The sequence below is a fragment of the Electrona antarctica genome, assembly GCF_951216825.1.
Source record: "Electrona antarctica genome assembly, chromosome: 3".
Lineage (NCBI taxonomy): Eukaryota > Metazoa > Chordata > Actinopteri > Myctophiformes > Myctophidae > Electrona > Electrona antarctica.
The window spans coordinates 15,383,017-15,396,840 of NC_136808.1; the positions used below are offsets into that span (position 1 = coordinate 15,383,017).

The 13,824-nt window shown below is 43.4% G+C and overlaps 1 protein-coding gene across 3 annotated transcripts; it reads right to left on the reverse strand.

The window, feature by feature from the left end:
- Positions 1-1,202: 1,202 nt before the first annotated feature.
- On the reverse strand, positions 1,203-13,502 carry LOC306920703 (uncharacterized protein). Of its 3 annotated transcripts, none has more exons than XM_079497535.1 (3): positions 13,120-13,502; positions 8,387-8,447; positions 1,203-3,731 (listed from the first exon to the last, which is right to left on the reverse strand). In XM_079497535.1, the coding sequence occupies exon 3, from the start codon at positions 3,721-3,723 to the stop codon at positions 1,828-1,830; it is 1,896 nt and encodes a 631-aa protein (XP_079353661.1). In that variant the 5' UTR covers positions 3,724-3,731; positions 8,387-8,447; positions 13,120-13,502; the 3' UTR covers positions 1,203-1,827. The 3 variants fall into 3 exon arrangements, with proteins under 3 accessions (XP_079353661.1, XP_079353662.1, XP_079353660.1); XM_079497536.1 differs by lacking the exons at positions 8,387-8,447; positions 13,120-13,502 and adding an exon at positions 6,206-6,418 and having other exon boundaries at positions 1,203-2,739; positions 2,797-3,731; XM_079497534.1 differs by lacking the exons at positions 8,387-8,447; positions 13,120-13,502 and adding an exon at positions 6,206-6,418.
- Positions 13,503-13,824: the final 322 nt, after the last annotated feature.

Here is a 13,824-nt window from a genome sequence, read left to right on the forward strand (position 1 = left end):
TGCCCCCCACTCTTCAGACTCAGTTACAAGCTAGGCCACTTTGTTGAACTATCAACAAACAACAATGACTTAGGCCTATATTCAACTGAAAGATGTGCTTCAGTTGAATATGCAGCATTTTTGTCGTGCGACATGACCGTTTGACAAAGTAGCCTGCCCTAGCCTATAAATTATCCCCTCCTTTTCCCTGCCTCTCCTGCGAGAATTCCAGCCCTTCCCCCTCTAGGTCCCCTTGTGAAATGTTGGGAGCGTTGAAGCCTCAGTGGTAGGTATGGTGATGTAATAGTGAAAAGGCTGGGGGAAGATGACCTATAGAAATGAAATGATCTCTACTCTGTATTATGCACTGAGCTTCATCCATGTTTGTCCAACCAAAATCCAAGAGCCAGCCAGGTCCCACCAACCCAAATATTTAGCAATTTTGGCCCATGGCCTGAAGGACATTGCCCTTGAACATATGAACATGCAACCAAACCCTGTCCCATGAGAGCTGGTGTGTGGCAGCAATGGTGGTGCATGTCGCAGCGTTTGAAACAGAGCTTCTATTTTCTCTACCTCAGTGGTTCTCAACCTGTGGATCCCCACTTCATTATTATTACTATTATTGTTTTATTTTTTAATTTTTTTGGTCCTCAGATGAAGGTGACGTGACAATTTAAGTTTTAATTTAAAAAAAACTATAGCAAACTATACTATAAAAACTGGTCAAAGTGAAAATACAAGCGATCTACAAGCGCTGTGAGCTTGTAGATATCACGCTGCGAGGCGTTGAGCTTGTAGATATTACTATTTCCACAATATTTATCTGTGGAACAGACCGAGTCAAACAAAACGTAATGCCTCAACTTCTACAATAACAGGTGCTCATCAGGGAGGGCGGGGGTCCCCAGTTCAAATATGTTTTTTTGGGGGGGAGGGGGAGGGGAGGTCGTGGCTTGAAAAGGTTGAGAACCACTGTTGTACAGTAAATGATATGGTATTTTTTCTCCTTTAGGAAAATAATGGAAAAGGACATTTCACCGCTTGAAACACTGTTGTCACTGCTTATCGTTTATATTTTGATCTATCATAAAGGTACATAATACCGTAAAATACAGCTAAATAGTGTGAAGGTACATAATCTATTAATTCATTTGGTGTGCCTGTCTCAGTGGATCTTAACAAAAGCGATGTTCAGAATGCATGAGAAGGAGAAAGATGAGGTAGGCTGACAGTTTTTTATTCTCTATTCCAAGCCATCAAGTTAAAATGAACATTCCTCTCAGATTGCATCATTATAAAAGGCATTTCATCCATAGATTTTTTTAATATATATATATATATATATATATATATATATATATATATATATATATATAGTTACAGAAAGGATATGTGAAAGTCTAAATTAGATTATATACTAATATTTCAAATAAACAATTTCTTATTATTCATCAGGCTCACACACAAAGACAAGACTATTCATTCCATCCATTATTTCCATTGTTAATGGTCAGTAATTTTCCTCTTAGTGTGCTGTCCAATTTTGCTTCGTCTCTATCGTCTCTTTTTCCAAAAACACAAGCCCCCTCTCTGTGCTTCCATCTTACTTCCAACACTTACTTATTAACGCTCTTATCTACTCATTCTCTCTCTTCTCGAGTGGTTGCATTTCATTTTTGGTTAGCCAGATAAAAATCCTTTTTGCCTGAGTTACCACAAGAAACATCGTGGTGGTTTAGACATTTGAAAAAGTCTGTGTAGCTGTGGTTGTTATTGTTGCGTAGTTTATTTGCACCATCAGAGGATAAAACTCGAATTCACATTATTTTGAAAGATGCCATCTTTTCAGACCGAGTCAACTGCTTGGCTGATGATTGCCTCCACCATGTCAGAAACCGCATCGGGAGCTTCCTGAATCGCCCCACTCAGGATCAAGTCCTTTTTCAGTTCAATGTCACTCAGCTCCTTGACAGGAATCTCCTCTGGCTTTTCAATACCATTGACACATTGCTCTGATTGTGGCTCATCAGTAGCAGCAGACTCTGTGCACTCTCCGTTTACAGCAGGGCTCTCTATATCTCCATTTTCCATCTTGGTTTCCACAACAGGCTCTGGGGTGACTGCAGCAGGTTCTTCAGCAACAGCAGCGGCCTCCGCCACCACCTCAGCCTCATCAGTAGCCTCAACATCAGGGGCTGATTCTGAGACAACAATCTCAGGGACAGGCTCTGCGTCTGCCTCTGCCATGACCGTTTCTTCTTCTGCTGCTGCAGACTGCTCTGCTACTGGTTCTGGATCTGCCACTGGGACCGGTGTCTCCGCATCAGCCTGTGTCTCCACAGGTGTTTCGGGCTCAGCTGTTGCCTCAGGTTCTGGGGAGGCTGCAGTTTCTGGCACCACTGCTTCCTCCACAGTGTCAATAACAGTCTCTGGGATGGGCTCTGGCTCAGGTTCTGTGGGTGTAGTGATAGCGATCTCGGGTTCTGAAACAGGTTCCGGTGCATGGACAGGCTCCTCTACTTGGACCTGTTCTGGTGTAGCAACAGGTTCAGGCTCAGGCACAGCCTCTGCAGGTTCTTCTGGTATTGGAGCAGCAGGCTCTTCTGTTACAACTGGGGACTCGTCCACTGGGGGTTCTGGTAGAGCTGGTTCCTCTGGAACTGGAGCTGCCTCCTCTGTGACTGCAGCTGCCTCCTCTGTGACTGCAGCTGCCTCCTCTGTGACTGCAGCTGCCTCCTCTGTGACTGCAACTGGTTCCTCTGTGACTGCAACTGGTGTGGCTGGCTCCTCTACGGCTGCGGCTGGCTCCTCTACGGCTGGCTCCTCTGCCGCTGCGGCTGGCTCCTCTACAGCTGCGGCTGGCTCCTCTACAGCTGCGGCTGGCTCCTCTACAGCTGCGGCTGGCTCCTCTACAGCTGCGGCTGGCTCCTCTACAGCTGCGGCTGGCTCCTCTGCCGCTGCAACAGGCTCCTCTGCCGCTGCAACAGGCTCCTCTGCCGCTGCAGCAGGCTCCTCGGCAGCGACAGCTGGCTCCTCGGCAGCGACAGCTGGCTCCTCGGCAGCGACAGCTGGCTCCTCGGCAGCGACAGCTGGCTCCTCGGCAGCGACAGCTGGCTCCTCGGCAGCGACAGCTGGCTCCTCGGCAGCGGTAGCTGGCTCCTCGGCAGCGGCAGCTGGCTCCTCTGCAGCTGCAGCAGGCTCCTCTGCGGCTGCAGCTGGCTCCTCTGCAGCTGCAGCAGGCTCCTCTGCGACTGCAGCTGGCTCCTCAGCAGCTGGCTCCTCTGCGGCTGCAGCAGGCTCCTCTGCGGCTGCAGCAGGCTCCTCTGCGGCTGCAGCTGGCTCCTCTGCGGCTGCAGCAGGCTCCTCCGCAGCGGCAGCTGGCTCCTCTGCAGCGGCAGCTGGCTCCTCTGCAGCAGGTTCCTCTGTGGCTGCAGCAGGTTCCTCTGCGGCTGGAGCTTGTTCTGTTGGAGCTGTAGGTGCTGACTCTTCCGAGGTTCCCACGACTGACTCCACAGCTTCCGTTACTGCTGCTACTGCTGAACCTACAGTCTCCTCTACCGCTGCTGATATCGCCGTGGCTGCCTTAGCTGTCACCTCAGCCACTGGGGCTGGTGCAGCGCTCTCAATCTTGGCTTGAATGGACTCCACTGCACCGACAGCCGCTGCAGTGATCTCATCTCTCTTCTCTTTGGGGTCACTTACATCATATCCCTTCTTCTTCTTACTCAGTTTGGCTCCCATGGTTGCTCCTATAGGAACAAGAGGAAAATGTCAGTTAACATTGGATCAGCAGTTTCAACTTTACCGTTTAACGGGTTTTAAGAACTAAAATGCAAAATAAATGACACTGTAAATAACAGTGAGTGAGCTATTTACTTTAAAACATGTGAGGGAACATGTGAAGGAACACTTCAAATAAGTGTTTTGCTTTTGGGTGCGCCCAGGCTGTAAAAGCCACCTGAAAAGCAAATGTCACATGGGATAAGGTTTTAGCTAATAGACCACAGGCTATTAGCTAAACCTTCAACCCATGATCCCATGCAAAATATCCTCTCCTGTTCTTTCTGTCTCTCTTGTATGCAATCAAATTTAAAGTGTTTGCGTAGTTCCAGTCCTCAAAACACGTCCATTTGTAGAATTTGTCTAACCAATGTAGCCTACTGTATATTATACTGCATAATAATTTTGCAAGTTTATTTCTGTTATTTTATTTTTTATCTTATAGTTTCTTGCCTACAGGCCCATGGTTGTAAAATACAAAAAGCTTTTCTGCAACTTAGGTGAGCTGTGCAGCCAACTCAGTTGCAAGAAAAGGGTTTTTATTGTAAAGGGGAAAGGAGGGCATTCCAATTCAGAGACTTCTTCTCCCTGCCAAGGACAGTTTGGCTAGAAGACAAATGACCACTACATGGGAACCTTTCTGAGATCTGAGGACTCAACAGGGTTCCATTATGGAATCTTGGGTCAAGCCAGCCCCTATTCTAGTGTGGGCCTTTTTAAGACATGCATTTATTCTGCCTGGTAGACTACTCTTCTAGACTGCCAGAGAGTGCGGGAAGTGCATAGCAATTAGCAAGGCAAAACCTATGGATTTAGGATGCAGAGCAAGTACGGATTAGCTATACTATGCAGTCACCTTCACAAAGTGTAAATATTAAATCTTGTATGCACAGTCTATGCTTATCTGTATGTAGGATATGCCATGCAGTTCTAAGAATCCATTGTACAGCAATGCTGTGATGAAGAGGAAGCGCCAATGATTACCAAAGAATGTAACTTCCTTTTGGTTAGAAAAGAGGGAACTGGAAGTTCACCTCCAAGTGAGAGATTGGGGATTCAGACAAATGGCAGAGTTGACACAGGGAATGGAACGCTCAACCAACCGGTTTTAATATGAACAAACAGCATATGCATTTGCATATACAGTAGAAGGAGCATGGACGTTTATTGAGGCTACAATTCAAATTTAGTTCTGGCCATATACCTGTCAAATTGTTTGGCTTATACTGAATAGTTTGAAGTTTGAAATTAAGATATGGATAATAACATTGTCAGACTCACAGGCTATAGTCAGTGACTACACAAGAGACCAGTTGCAGGTTCATAAAACAACTGCGGTAAAGGGACATGAGCATGGAGCTGTCCATAGTACTGCAATGGAGCAATCAAAACGGGATGCGCCACGCGCTATGCTAGGCCGCATCATTACGCACGCAGTGGTCGTCTTGACCAAGATGAAAATGTCTACTCAACACATGAAAACAATGACCAGCCATGTCTCCTTCACATAATAACTAATGACTCAACAGCGCAGTGCCTGGTCACCAATTATTTGATTGACGTGAAGGTGGTTTTGTCTCAAAACATTAGGATTGTGAACATTTACCATTCGTACATAACCGGGCATGAAATATGGCATCGATCTAACGACCCTTTCAAATTATTATTATTATGAACGTGCATGTGGACTATAGGACAAATCAAATCTGTGATTCTCAGAATTTGTCAAGTCTCGTTATTGGTGTTGCATATTTAGGAACGAATGGCCCAATAAAGAAAAAATCAACAACACTGAGTAAATGCATGCTTTGCGCACAATGTTTGAAGGTGCGCGAAAAAGAAAACACATTTGAAGCACGTACACGTACATGCACCGAATAATAGTGGGAATTGTGAACTTAGAAATTAGATATCTCGTCATTATCCACATCGTCACTTCATCGAGCTATAGCCATACCTTTAAAGTCAAGGCACAATATATTGATGACTAGCCTACACACACATGATTAACTGCTATAAGACTCCACCCCCACATCTCAAGGCACGTACCCCACTCCGTCCTTTCATCTGCTACCCTTAACCCTTTTTCCACGGCCATTTGAAAATATATAGCAGTTCTACTGTTTTATAACACATAAAACTGTGCTATAGCTTGATCATTATTTTATGAGAAACCAATTAGCCAATTAAGTAGGCATATACCTATAGTAGCAATTATCGCTGAGTAGACGCGATAGCCATGCCAATTTAAAGAAGAAGAAATAAATAAAAAAAAAGCAAAAAGAAAATAGCTGCCAGCGGAAGAATAAGCTTTAGCTTCATACAACGGATACAAAACAATGGTGACGCTGCCCTGTCTCCTACATAATTGTCACAATATTTCTTCATTACACCTTTCTTTTTTTGAGAATTGCTACATCTATAGAAAATAGATTAGACTAACCTGTGTTTGTGGCTTCGATCCGTTCACAAACTGATTTGAAGATCTGTTGTACTCCTTGAAAGCTTCAGCTGGAACTGATAATAAAAGTAAACCTTGGCGACTGGACAGCTGCACAGATTCCGCCCCGTTCTCCGAGGTGCAATCTGTGACTGCTTAACTGAGGAGTGCCCCTCACTGTTTTCTAGACATCTGTCGTTATCACAATCTACCCTAACCTACTACGGCTCTGTCCACAATCTATACCCTCCCATCCTTTAAACTCCTCCTTTCCTGCACACCCACTACCATTACAAGCACATGTTTCTCAAGAAGAAAATTGGGCCTTTATTGAACAGACTACCTCATGTTTGCTGCTCTTTTTTTCCTTTAAAAAAAAAATTAGCCTACTGTTCAGTTGGTGGTTGAATAGTCAACCTTATTCTACTATAATAACAAACATCCATCAACATCTATAGCAAACAAAAGAGGCACAATAGACCTAGGAAAAAAAAACTATGTAACTTGCAAGGGAAAAACAACAACCTTACACAGTGCACAATAAAGGAAGTAGGGTGCATTATTGTCTCCACCAGGCCGAAGGCATGGGGAGAGAGTATGTTTTGCACTCCGTCCGTGTGTGTGTCCGTCCGTCCGTGTGTGTGTCCTTCCGTCCGTCTGTGTACAGCTAATCTCCGGCACCGTTAACCCGGTCGATGCCAAACTTTGCACACACACTCCCTGGATGCCAACGATGAACCTCTGCCCCACATTTTCCAGAACAACCTGTTATAGCGCCACCATGAGGCAGCTTTTCACCTTTTTTACCTAAAACTGCACCGATCTGCGTGAAACGTTGCATGCACACTCCCTAGAGGCCAAGGACAAACCGTTGACCTGCATTTTCCGCATCTGCCTTTTATAGCGCCACCAGGAGGCCCACTTTTGTAAAACACATGTTTTGATATTACTCCTCCAGATTCTGTCCAAAAATCTCACAAATCGTTACACAGTATCTCTATGGTCATGTGCTCAAGTCGGATCTGTCCGATCTTTCAGATTCCATCCTAATTGGCTATAATTGGCTTTCACAGTTTGCAAGATTGCCCCGTTTTCAACAAAAGCCTCAAATCATGAACGCAGCATGCAATTTACGTGAAATCTTTCACACATTTTCTTACTAGGCTGAGGAATATATCCCACCCTTTTCACATTGGCCTGTTATAGCGCCACCAACAGGTTGATTTTTGCAAAACACCTTTTTGGAACAAAATGCCTCAAAAACATGTTTATATTAATCCTAAAAAGTTTGCCAAACATCTCACACAGTCCTATCCTCCTGGTGGAGACCTGTGCCCAGAAGGGCACTTTTTCTAGTTATACATATTTTTGAGGGGCACTGCTAGCCCCTTCTATGTCCAGCTTTTAGTGTGTGTAAACACAAACTTTGTCCTAACACAAACATTAAATGCCATTGACAATGAATGGACAATTTTGAGTGTTTTGCGTAACATTGAAGACGAAGGTGAGGACGCAAATTGGCCGGAATGAGATGATGATGTACGATGATAAGAGCGTCCCTCACTTTACACAGGTGTGATTTTTTTTAAATAATATCTAGGCTACTTTCTTTTAGGCCAACATACAATTGAAAATAACATGTACAGTAACTATAAGGTCTCAAGTTCTGAATAAACAATATTGGATCTCAGGATAATAAATGTAACCTATAGCTACTACAACAACTGTTACATAAGTCAGAACCTGAACCATGGGCTTCTGGGATAGTAGGTCAATAATAATACTGTGGTTTAGAGCTTACTTGAGAACAGGTTGTCTGAAGCACGTATGCTTTAGGCAATGTTTGGCTACATAATGTACTGTTCTGTAAGTCATTGTTTAAAGTGCAAGGCATGAAGAACGCCAGAGGGTCCGTATTCTCAAATTAAATAGGCATTGCACATTGGTGCAATATGCCTTCTGTGTGTTAATGGGAGTGGGACAATGTGGTAGGGGGTGCGGCAAGATGACATTTTACATCTCACTCCTTAGGTGAACATGCACATTGCCCATTTAATAGTAAAGCACACTGCTAAATGCAGATGATACCTGGAAATGTTAGAACACCATACAGTAAAGCTATGCATGTTTGCTCAGAAGACAGACTACTGCTACTGCTTTCATACAATGTATACTTTCACTGACCTGAATTTCAGAGCCAACTTGACAGCAAGGATAAAACACCCCACAAGTCTTTCCAGCCTTCCTGCAAAACAAAAATAATTTGCTTCCTCACTTTTGTCTTCAATGTTTGTGTTTACACACTTTTGTCTTCAATGTTTGTGTTTACACAGACCCTCAAAGATTTTGCAGGAATGCACTGACTGAAACAGGTTTCTCTTAAAGCAAAACAAAAATACAACAAAATCACAATGGCACTGGTATTTGACTAATATAGTATAACATACCGTATCCTGTTTATTATCGTTTTATTCAACACCATTTGGAATGCAGAGTCAACATTTTCTTTAGCATAATTTAAATTGAGGACAGTTTGATAATTCCAAATTATATATATGAAATATGAATATATGAATATATATTAAATATGAGAGACAAGGTTGCAGGCTATATAGCATGGTAATTCTTACATAACCATATGATGCAACATATGCAATTTATTTCTAAACAGATTCTAAATCATCATTTAAAGTGTCACGTTTCTAAATTTTAGGAAGCAAATTTGGAAAACGAGACAGTTCTGTTTTTATACTGTTCTAGCCTACTTCAGCAGTTGTTTTTTCACACTTTACCATATGAACTTCCTATTCTCCTCAACCAACCAACTTGTCACGTTTTAGTTGTTCTAACCAGGTGTAAATCTTTAAACAAATCGGCACAATCAAGCTGAGCTGTCTTGGGAGAAACAAGACTAAGAGAGCAGCATCATCATTACTGATGGGACAGTGCCCTCTTCTGTTAGACCTTACAGCCAGCAGGTTGGAGTACAGATCTAGATCCTAACCACACAACAAACAGTAGTAGATCAAGTTTTACAATTAATTCTATATTTTATATAACAAATCTGTGACTGCTAATAGAGATAGATAGAGAGAGAAAAGTATATTGTCTGTGCATTTGAGAATATGAGATGTTAACTTGAACCTTTGGAATAGAGGTGTGCATAGACTGCATACTACCAAAGAAACATGCATTACATGTCAAGAAAAAACAACTCCGTCCACCATGATATTTTAGAATTTGATTCATTGAATTTCAGACATGCACTTCAATGTCTACTACAGGCCTGCACTTGAAGCCATGGTTCATTGAGCAGGCGGATCTAGTTTCTGTTAAGGGTTGGAGAATAAGAAAATATATGTTCTCAAGTTGTTTTGTTTCCCCTGCTGGCAGGGGAACTCTGCTGTGATAAAAAGAGTGGTGAGGTCAAGTTTCACATGATCCAAGAGCTCTGGCATGTGGTCCCAGTGGTAAAACCACTAAAGCCAACCAATCTACTTCACAAAGATGGAGGACCCACAGCCATATTGGAATGCCTGGGGGGAAATCCCTAAAGGCATAATGTAAATGTTTAAAGTCCATAACCATCACAACCAACAGTAACACCTGGTGAGGAAAAATAGGGCACAATATGGATGATGCATGCAGGCCACCAGTAGTGTCAAACCAGTGTAGGACCAACCTACACCAAAAGGGAGGTGGTTGTGCTTAACTGACAACTGTTGAAACTTTGTGGGCGAAGGGAGCAAACAATATGTGATTCAGCCAAACAATGCTTGTGTGCATGATTCATTTTGGCCTATATACTAGAAAAAAATCACAACTGTGTGAAGTGAGGGGCGATAATATATTAATGTCTAACTCATGATTAGGTGATGTAATGGTTATGTAAAACAAACTGTGACAAAACAAACATTACATTCTCTTTATTGTTAATGGCATTTAATGTTTGTATTAGGGACAAGATGATTTAAAATTTGTCAATGGCGTTTTTAAAACAAACATTGAACTAAAAACAAACATTAAACCTGTATATAGGAAGACAAAAGAGCTAATGCATGGCAAGAATAAAAACATAGTCACACACACACACACACACACACACACACACACACACACACACACACACACACACACACACACACACACACACACACACACACACACACACACACACACACACACACACACACACACACACACACACACACACACACACACACACTAAATTTGAGCATATAGCACCATCTACTGGAGATCTATTACAACTTTCCAACAGCCACTTTTTAAGAGCTGTTCGTGCTTAGCGAGGCACTTACTATACCTGAATCTGTTACCCATGAGGTTTTTACATTTACATGATGGAACAAAGTCTGTTTCACTGAGTTTCACCTATCAGTTGAAAGAAGTGCCTTCAACACCATTGAGTCACATCTGCTGGCGGAGAAACTTGCAGCGATGCAGGTGGACCATGGCATGGTGGCTTGGGTCACTCACTACCTCACAGATAGACCACAGCACATAAGGCTCTTGTGGGCTGGTGTGCAGTGCAACATGGGTACTCCCGAGGGGACTGCTGTCACCTTTCCTGTTCACTGCCTATATCTATGACTTCCACTACAATTCAGAGTGATGCCACCTGGGCAGTGTGGGCACCTACCTCCAGAGGTTCTCAGATAATAACTGTCATCGTCAGCAGCATCACAAATGACAACACAAGTGAGCATGATATGACGAGATATAAGGGACTTTGTGAGGTGGAGTGAGGTGAACTACCTGCGGCTCAACGCCAGTAAGACCAAGGATGGACTAATCATGGACTAATCTTAGCCAATCAGGATGGGATATGAAAAATTGGACAGATGCAGATCCGTCTTGATCACATGACTATAGAGATGTGTTTTGCAAAACTTGGCCTCCTGGTGGTGCTGAGGCTGATGCAGGGTATCAGTTTTTCCTTGGCCTCTAGGGAGTGTGTATGCAAAGTTTCACACAGATCGGTCCAGTTATAGATAAAACCTGAATTAGCCTGTTATAGTGCCACTGTGCCACTGTGCCACCATGAGACCGATTTAAAAAATGTAGGGTGGCATTTTATACTTGGCCTAGGGGGAATGCGCATGCAAAGTTTCACTGCAATCTGACTGCATTCACCTCCTGAACACTTTGGAAGTCAGTCTTAGCCAAATATGATGGAATATGAAAAATCACACCCGTGTGAAGTGAGGGGCGGTCTTATCGTCGTACATCATCATGACGTGAAATAGTCACTATACCTATTTGCTCAGACACTATGACGTAAAATTCATTGTCAATGGGAATTTATTGTTTGTGTTGGATAAAAATACCGATTTGCTCGTCCACATATGACGTAAATTCTCCATTCATTGTCAATGGGAATTTAATGTTTGTGTAAAACGGACATCTACACTAATAGCTGAATATAGGAGGGGCTAGCGCCCCTCAAACATCTGGCAGATTTGCGTGATGTTTGGACATAATCTGTAGAAGTAATGATGTTTAGCAAAAATCGTCCTGCTGCCCACAGTCGGACGGACGGATGGACGGACGAACACACAAACATGGGCACGGACAGGGTGAATACATAGTGCAGCCACGCCTTCGCCCAGGCGGAGACAATAATAATTGTGTTGATGTCGATGATCAGCTATTATTATTATTAGCTAGTTATTTGTCATACGACAAAGTATATATACCATATCATTGCCAATCATTCATACAGTATTTGTATTATTTGCATGTAAAAATCAGACCCGTCTGAAGTGAGTGGTGCTGTACTGTACTTGTGCTGTACGTACTGTACTTACTGTACAAGCCCTCCTCCCTGGCCTGTGTGTGTGTGTGTGTGTGTGTGTGTGTGTGTGTGTGTGTGTGTGTGTGTGTGTGTGTGTGTGTGTGTGTGTGTTAGGCTGCGCAACAGTGACACTTGGTGGTCAACAAACACTATAACGCTATTTCCGTGCTGGGGCGGCCAGCCAGCCAGGGACACATATTGTTGTGCATTGGAGTGGCTGCACCACTCAAAAATATACTTGTCAGTTCTTAGTCAGACAGCTATATACCGGTAGGATGCTACTGTATTGGCCCTCTAGTGTATTTGACCTGTATACATTTACGGTAAGTACATTGGCCTCGAAGCCTCAGGCACTCGAGGGGCCCCTCGGTACTGGACCTCATGGTTTATTGGTTTTCTAATATAGGCCTATTGTAAAATAGCTCAAACCAGTGCTGATTATTTCGTTAGGACCCGCTACAGTGGTGTTCGATACGAACTTAACCGGGATGTGGAAACCTCTACTTCAATGCTCTACGAGTTTCTTAGCCATTAGCCAGTTATTCTGTCTCATCTAGAAGACTCGTACCCAAGGTAATACAAGCCATTCAAGGTATATGGGTTGTAAAGCCAGATACCTTGATTCGTATATGTTGACCTGTTGGAGATACCGCGTGCGTTGCCTGGAATCCGGTTTAGAAGCCATGGGAGCCGCCTTTTATGCTGTGCAAGTCTAGTGTTACGATGATGTCACCACTGTGTATATCCATCTTTGGAGTTTCTACATTAATCTGATGTCAGCGCTGGATATCGCTGTTGTCTCCATATATGGGACTATGGGTTATCCCATATATGGAACTCTAAGTGAAAGCCTTCGCAACACCTATCAACTGACATGGTCAATGTTAAATACAGATTATGATGGAATTAGAATGTTGGCATTCAAATGTATAAACAACACCAAGATTGTTGGCCAAGACAGTCTGAACAATCACTCTATATTTTGGCCTATGTAGTATGTAGTCCTAAAAACAACTAATGATCTAGGTTCATTGTCACTACTGTAGTGTACATAGTCTTTCATTAGAAGCAATACATTTACATTAGGCTACTCAATACTTACCCCTTGTTGTACTTTGCCGGATGGCAGCTCTTGGTGTCTTTGGCAGTGTCCTCACTGTCCTGCTAGTGTCCTGGCTCACCCTTGGCAGGTTCTTGTTAAATGTGGGATTGGAGACACAAAATATGCCATGTGCGTGATATTGCAGGATGTAAATCCAGTATGTGGTCCTCAAAGTGGGGCCAAGGACCCCCCTATAGCCGCTATAGGGCCCCCAGTTCCATGAGTGTGAACTCTCTAACGCACTGGACCATAGGCTAGAACACCCTCAACTGGCCTGGGCCTTGGCTCAGCGGTCCAGGCACCTTGGCTGGTAATCCAGTCTGGCAGTGTGCCGCGGGCTCGACTCCCGATCCCGACGGCCTTTACTGCATGTCATGCCCCCATCTCTCACCCCATTTCCTGTCAGCCTACTGTCTGTCCCTCCATAAAAAATATAAAATAAAGGCGAAAGCCACAAAAAAAAACATTAGAACACCCCAAACTCAAGGACCCCATGGGCCCCCCCTCTTCTCAAACTTTTTCATGTTATGTCAAAAATACTTATCCTTGGGATTGTGGGTGGGGGGAGGGTGGGATAGGGGATTGAGTTTTATTTTTATATTTTACATGTCTGTCTAATACTTGCCCCTGGGCTACTGTCGAAAAACCTGAATAAAAAGATTTTGAAAAGAAAAATACTAGGTTAGGTTTAAGTGGTTAAATTTG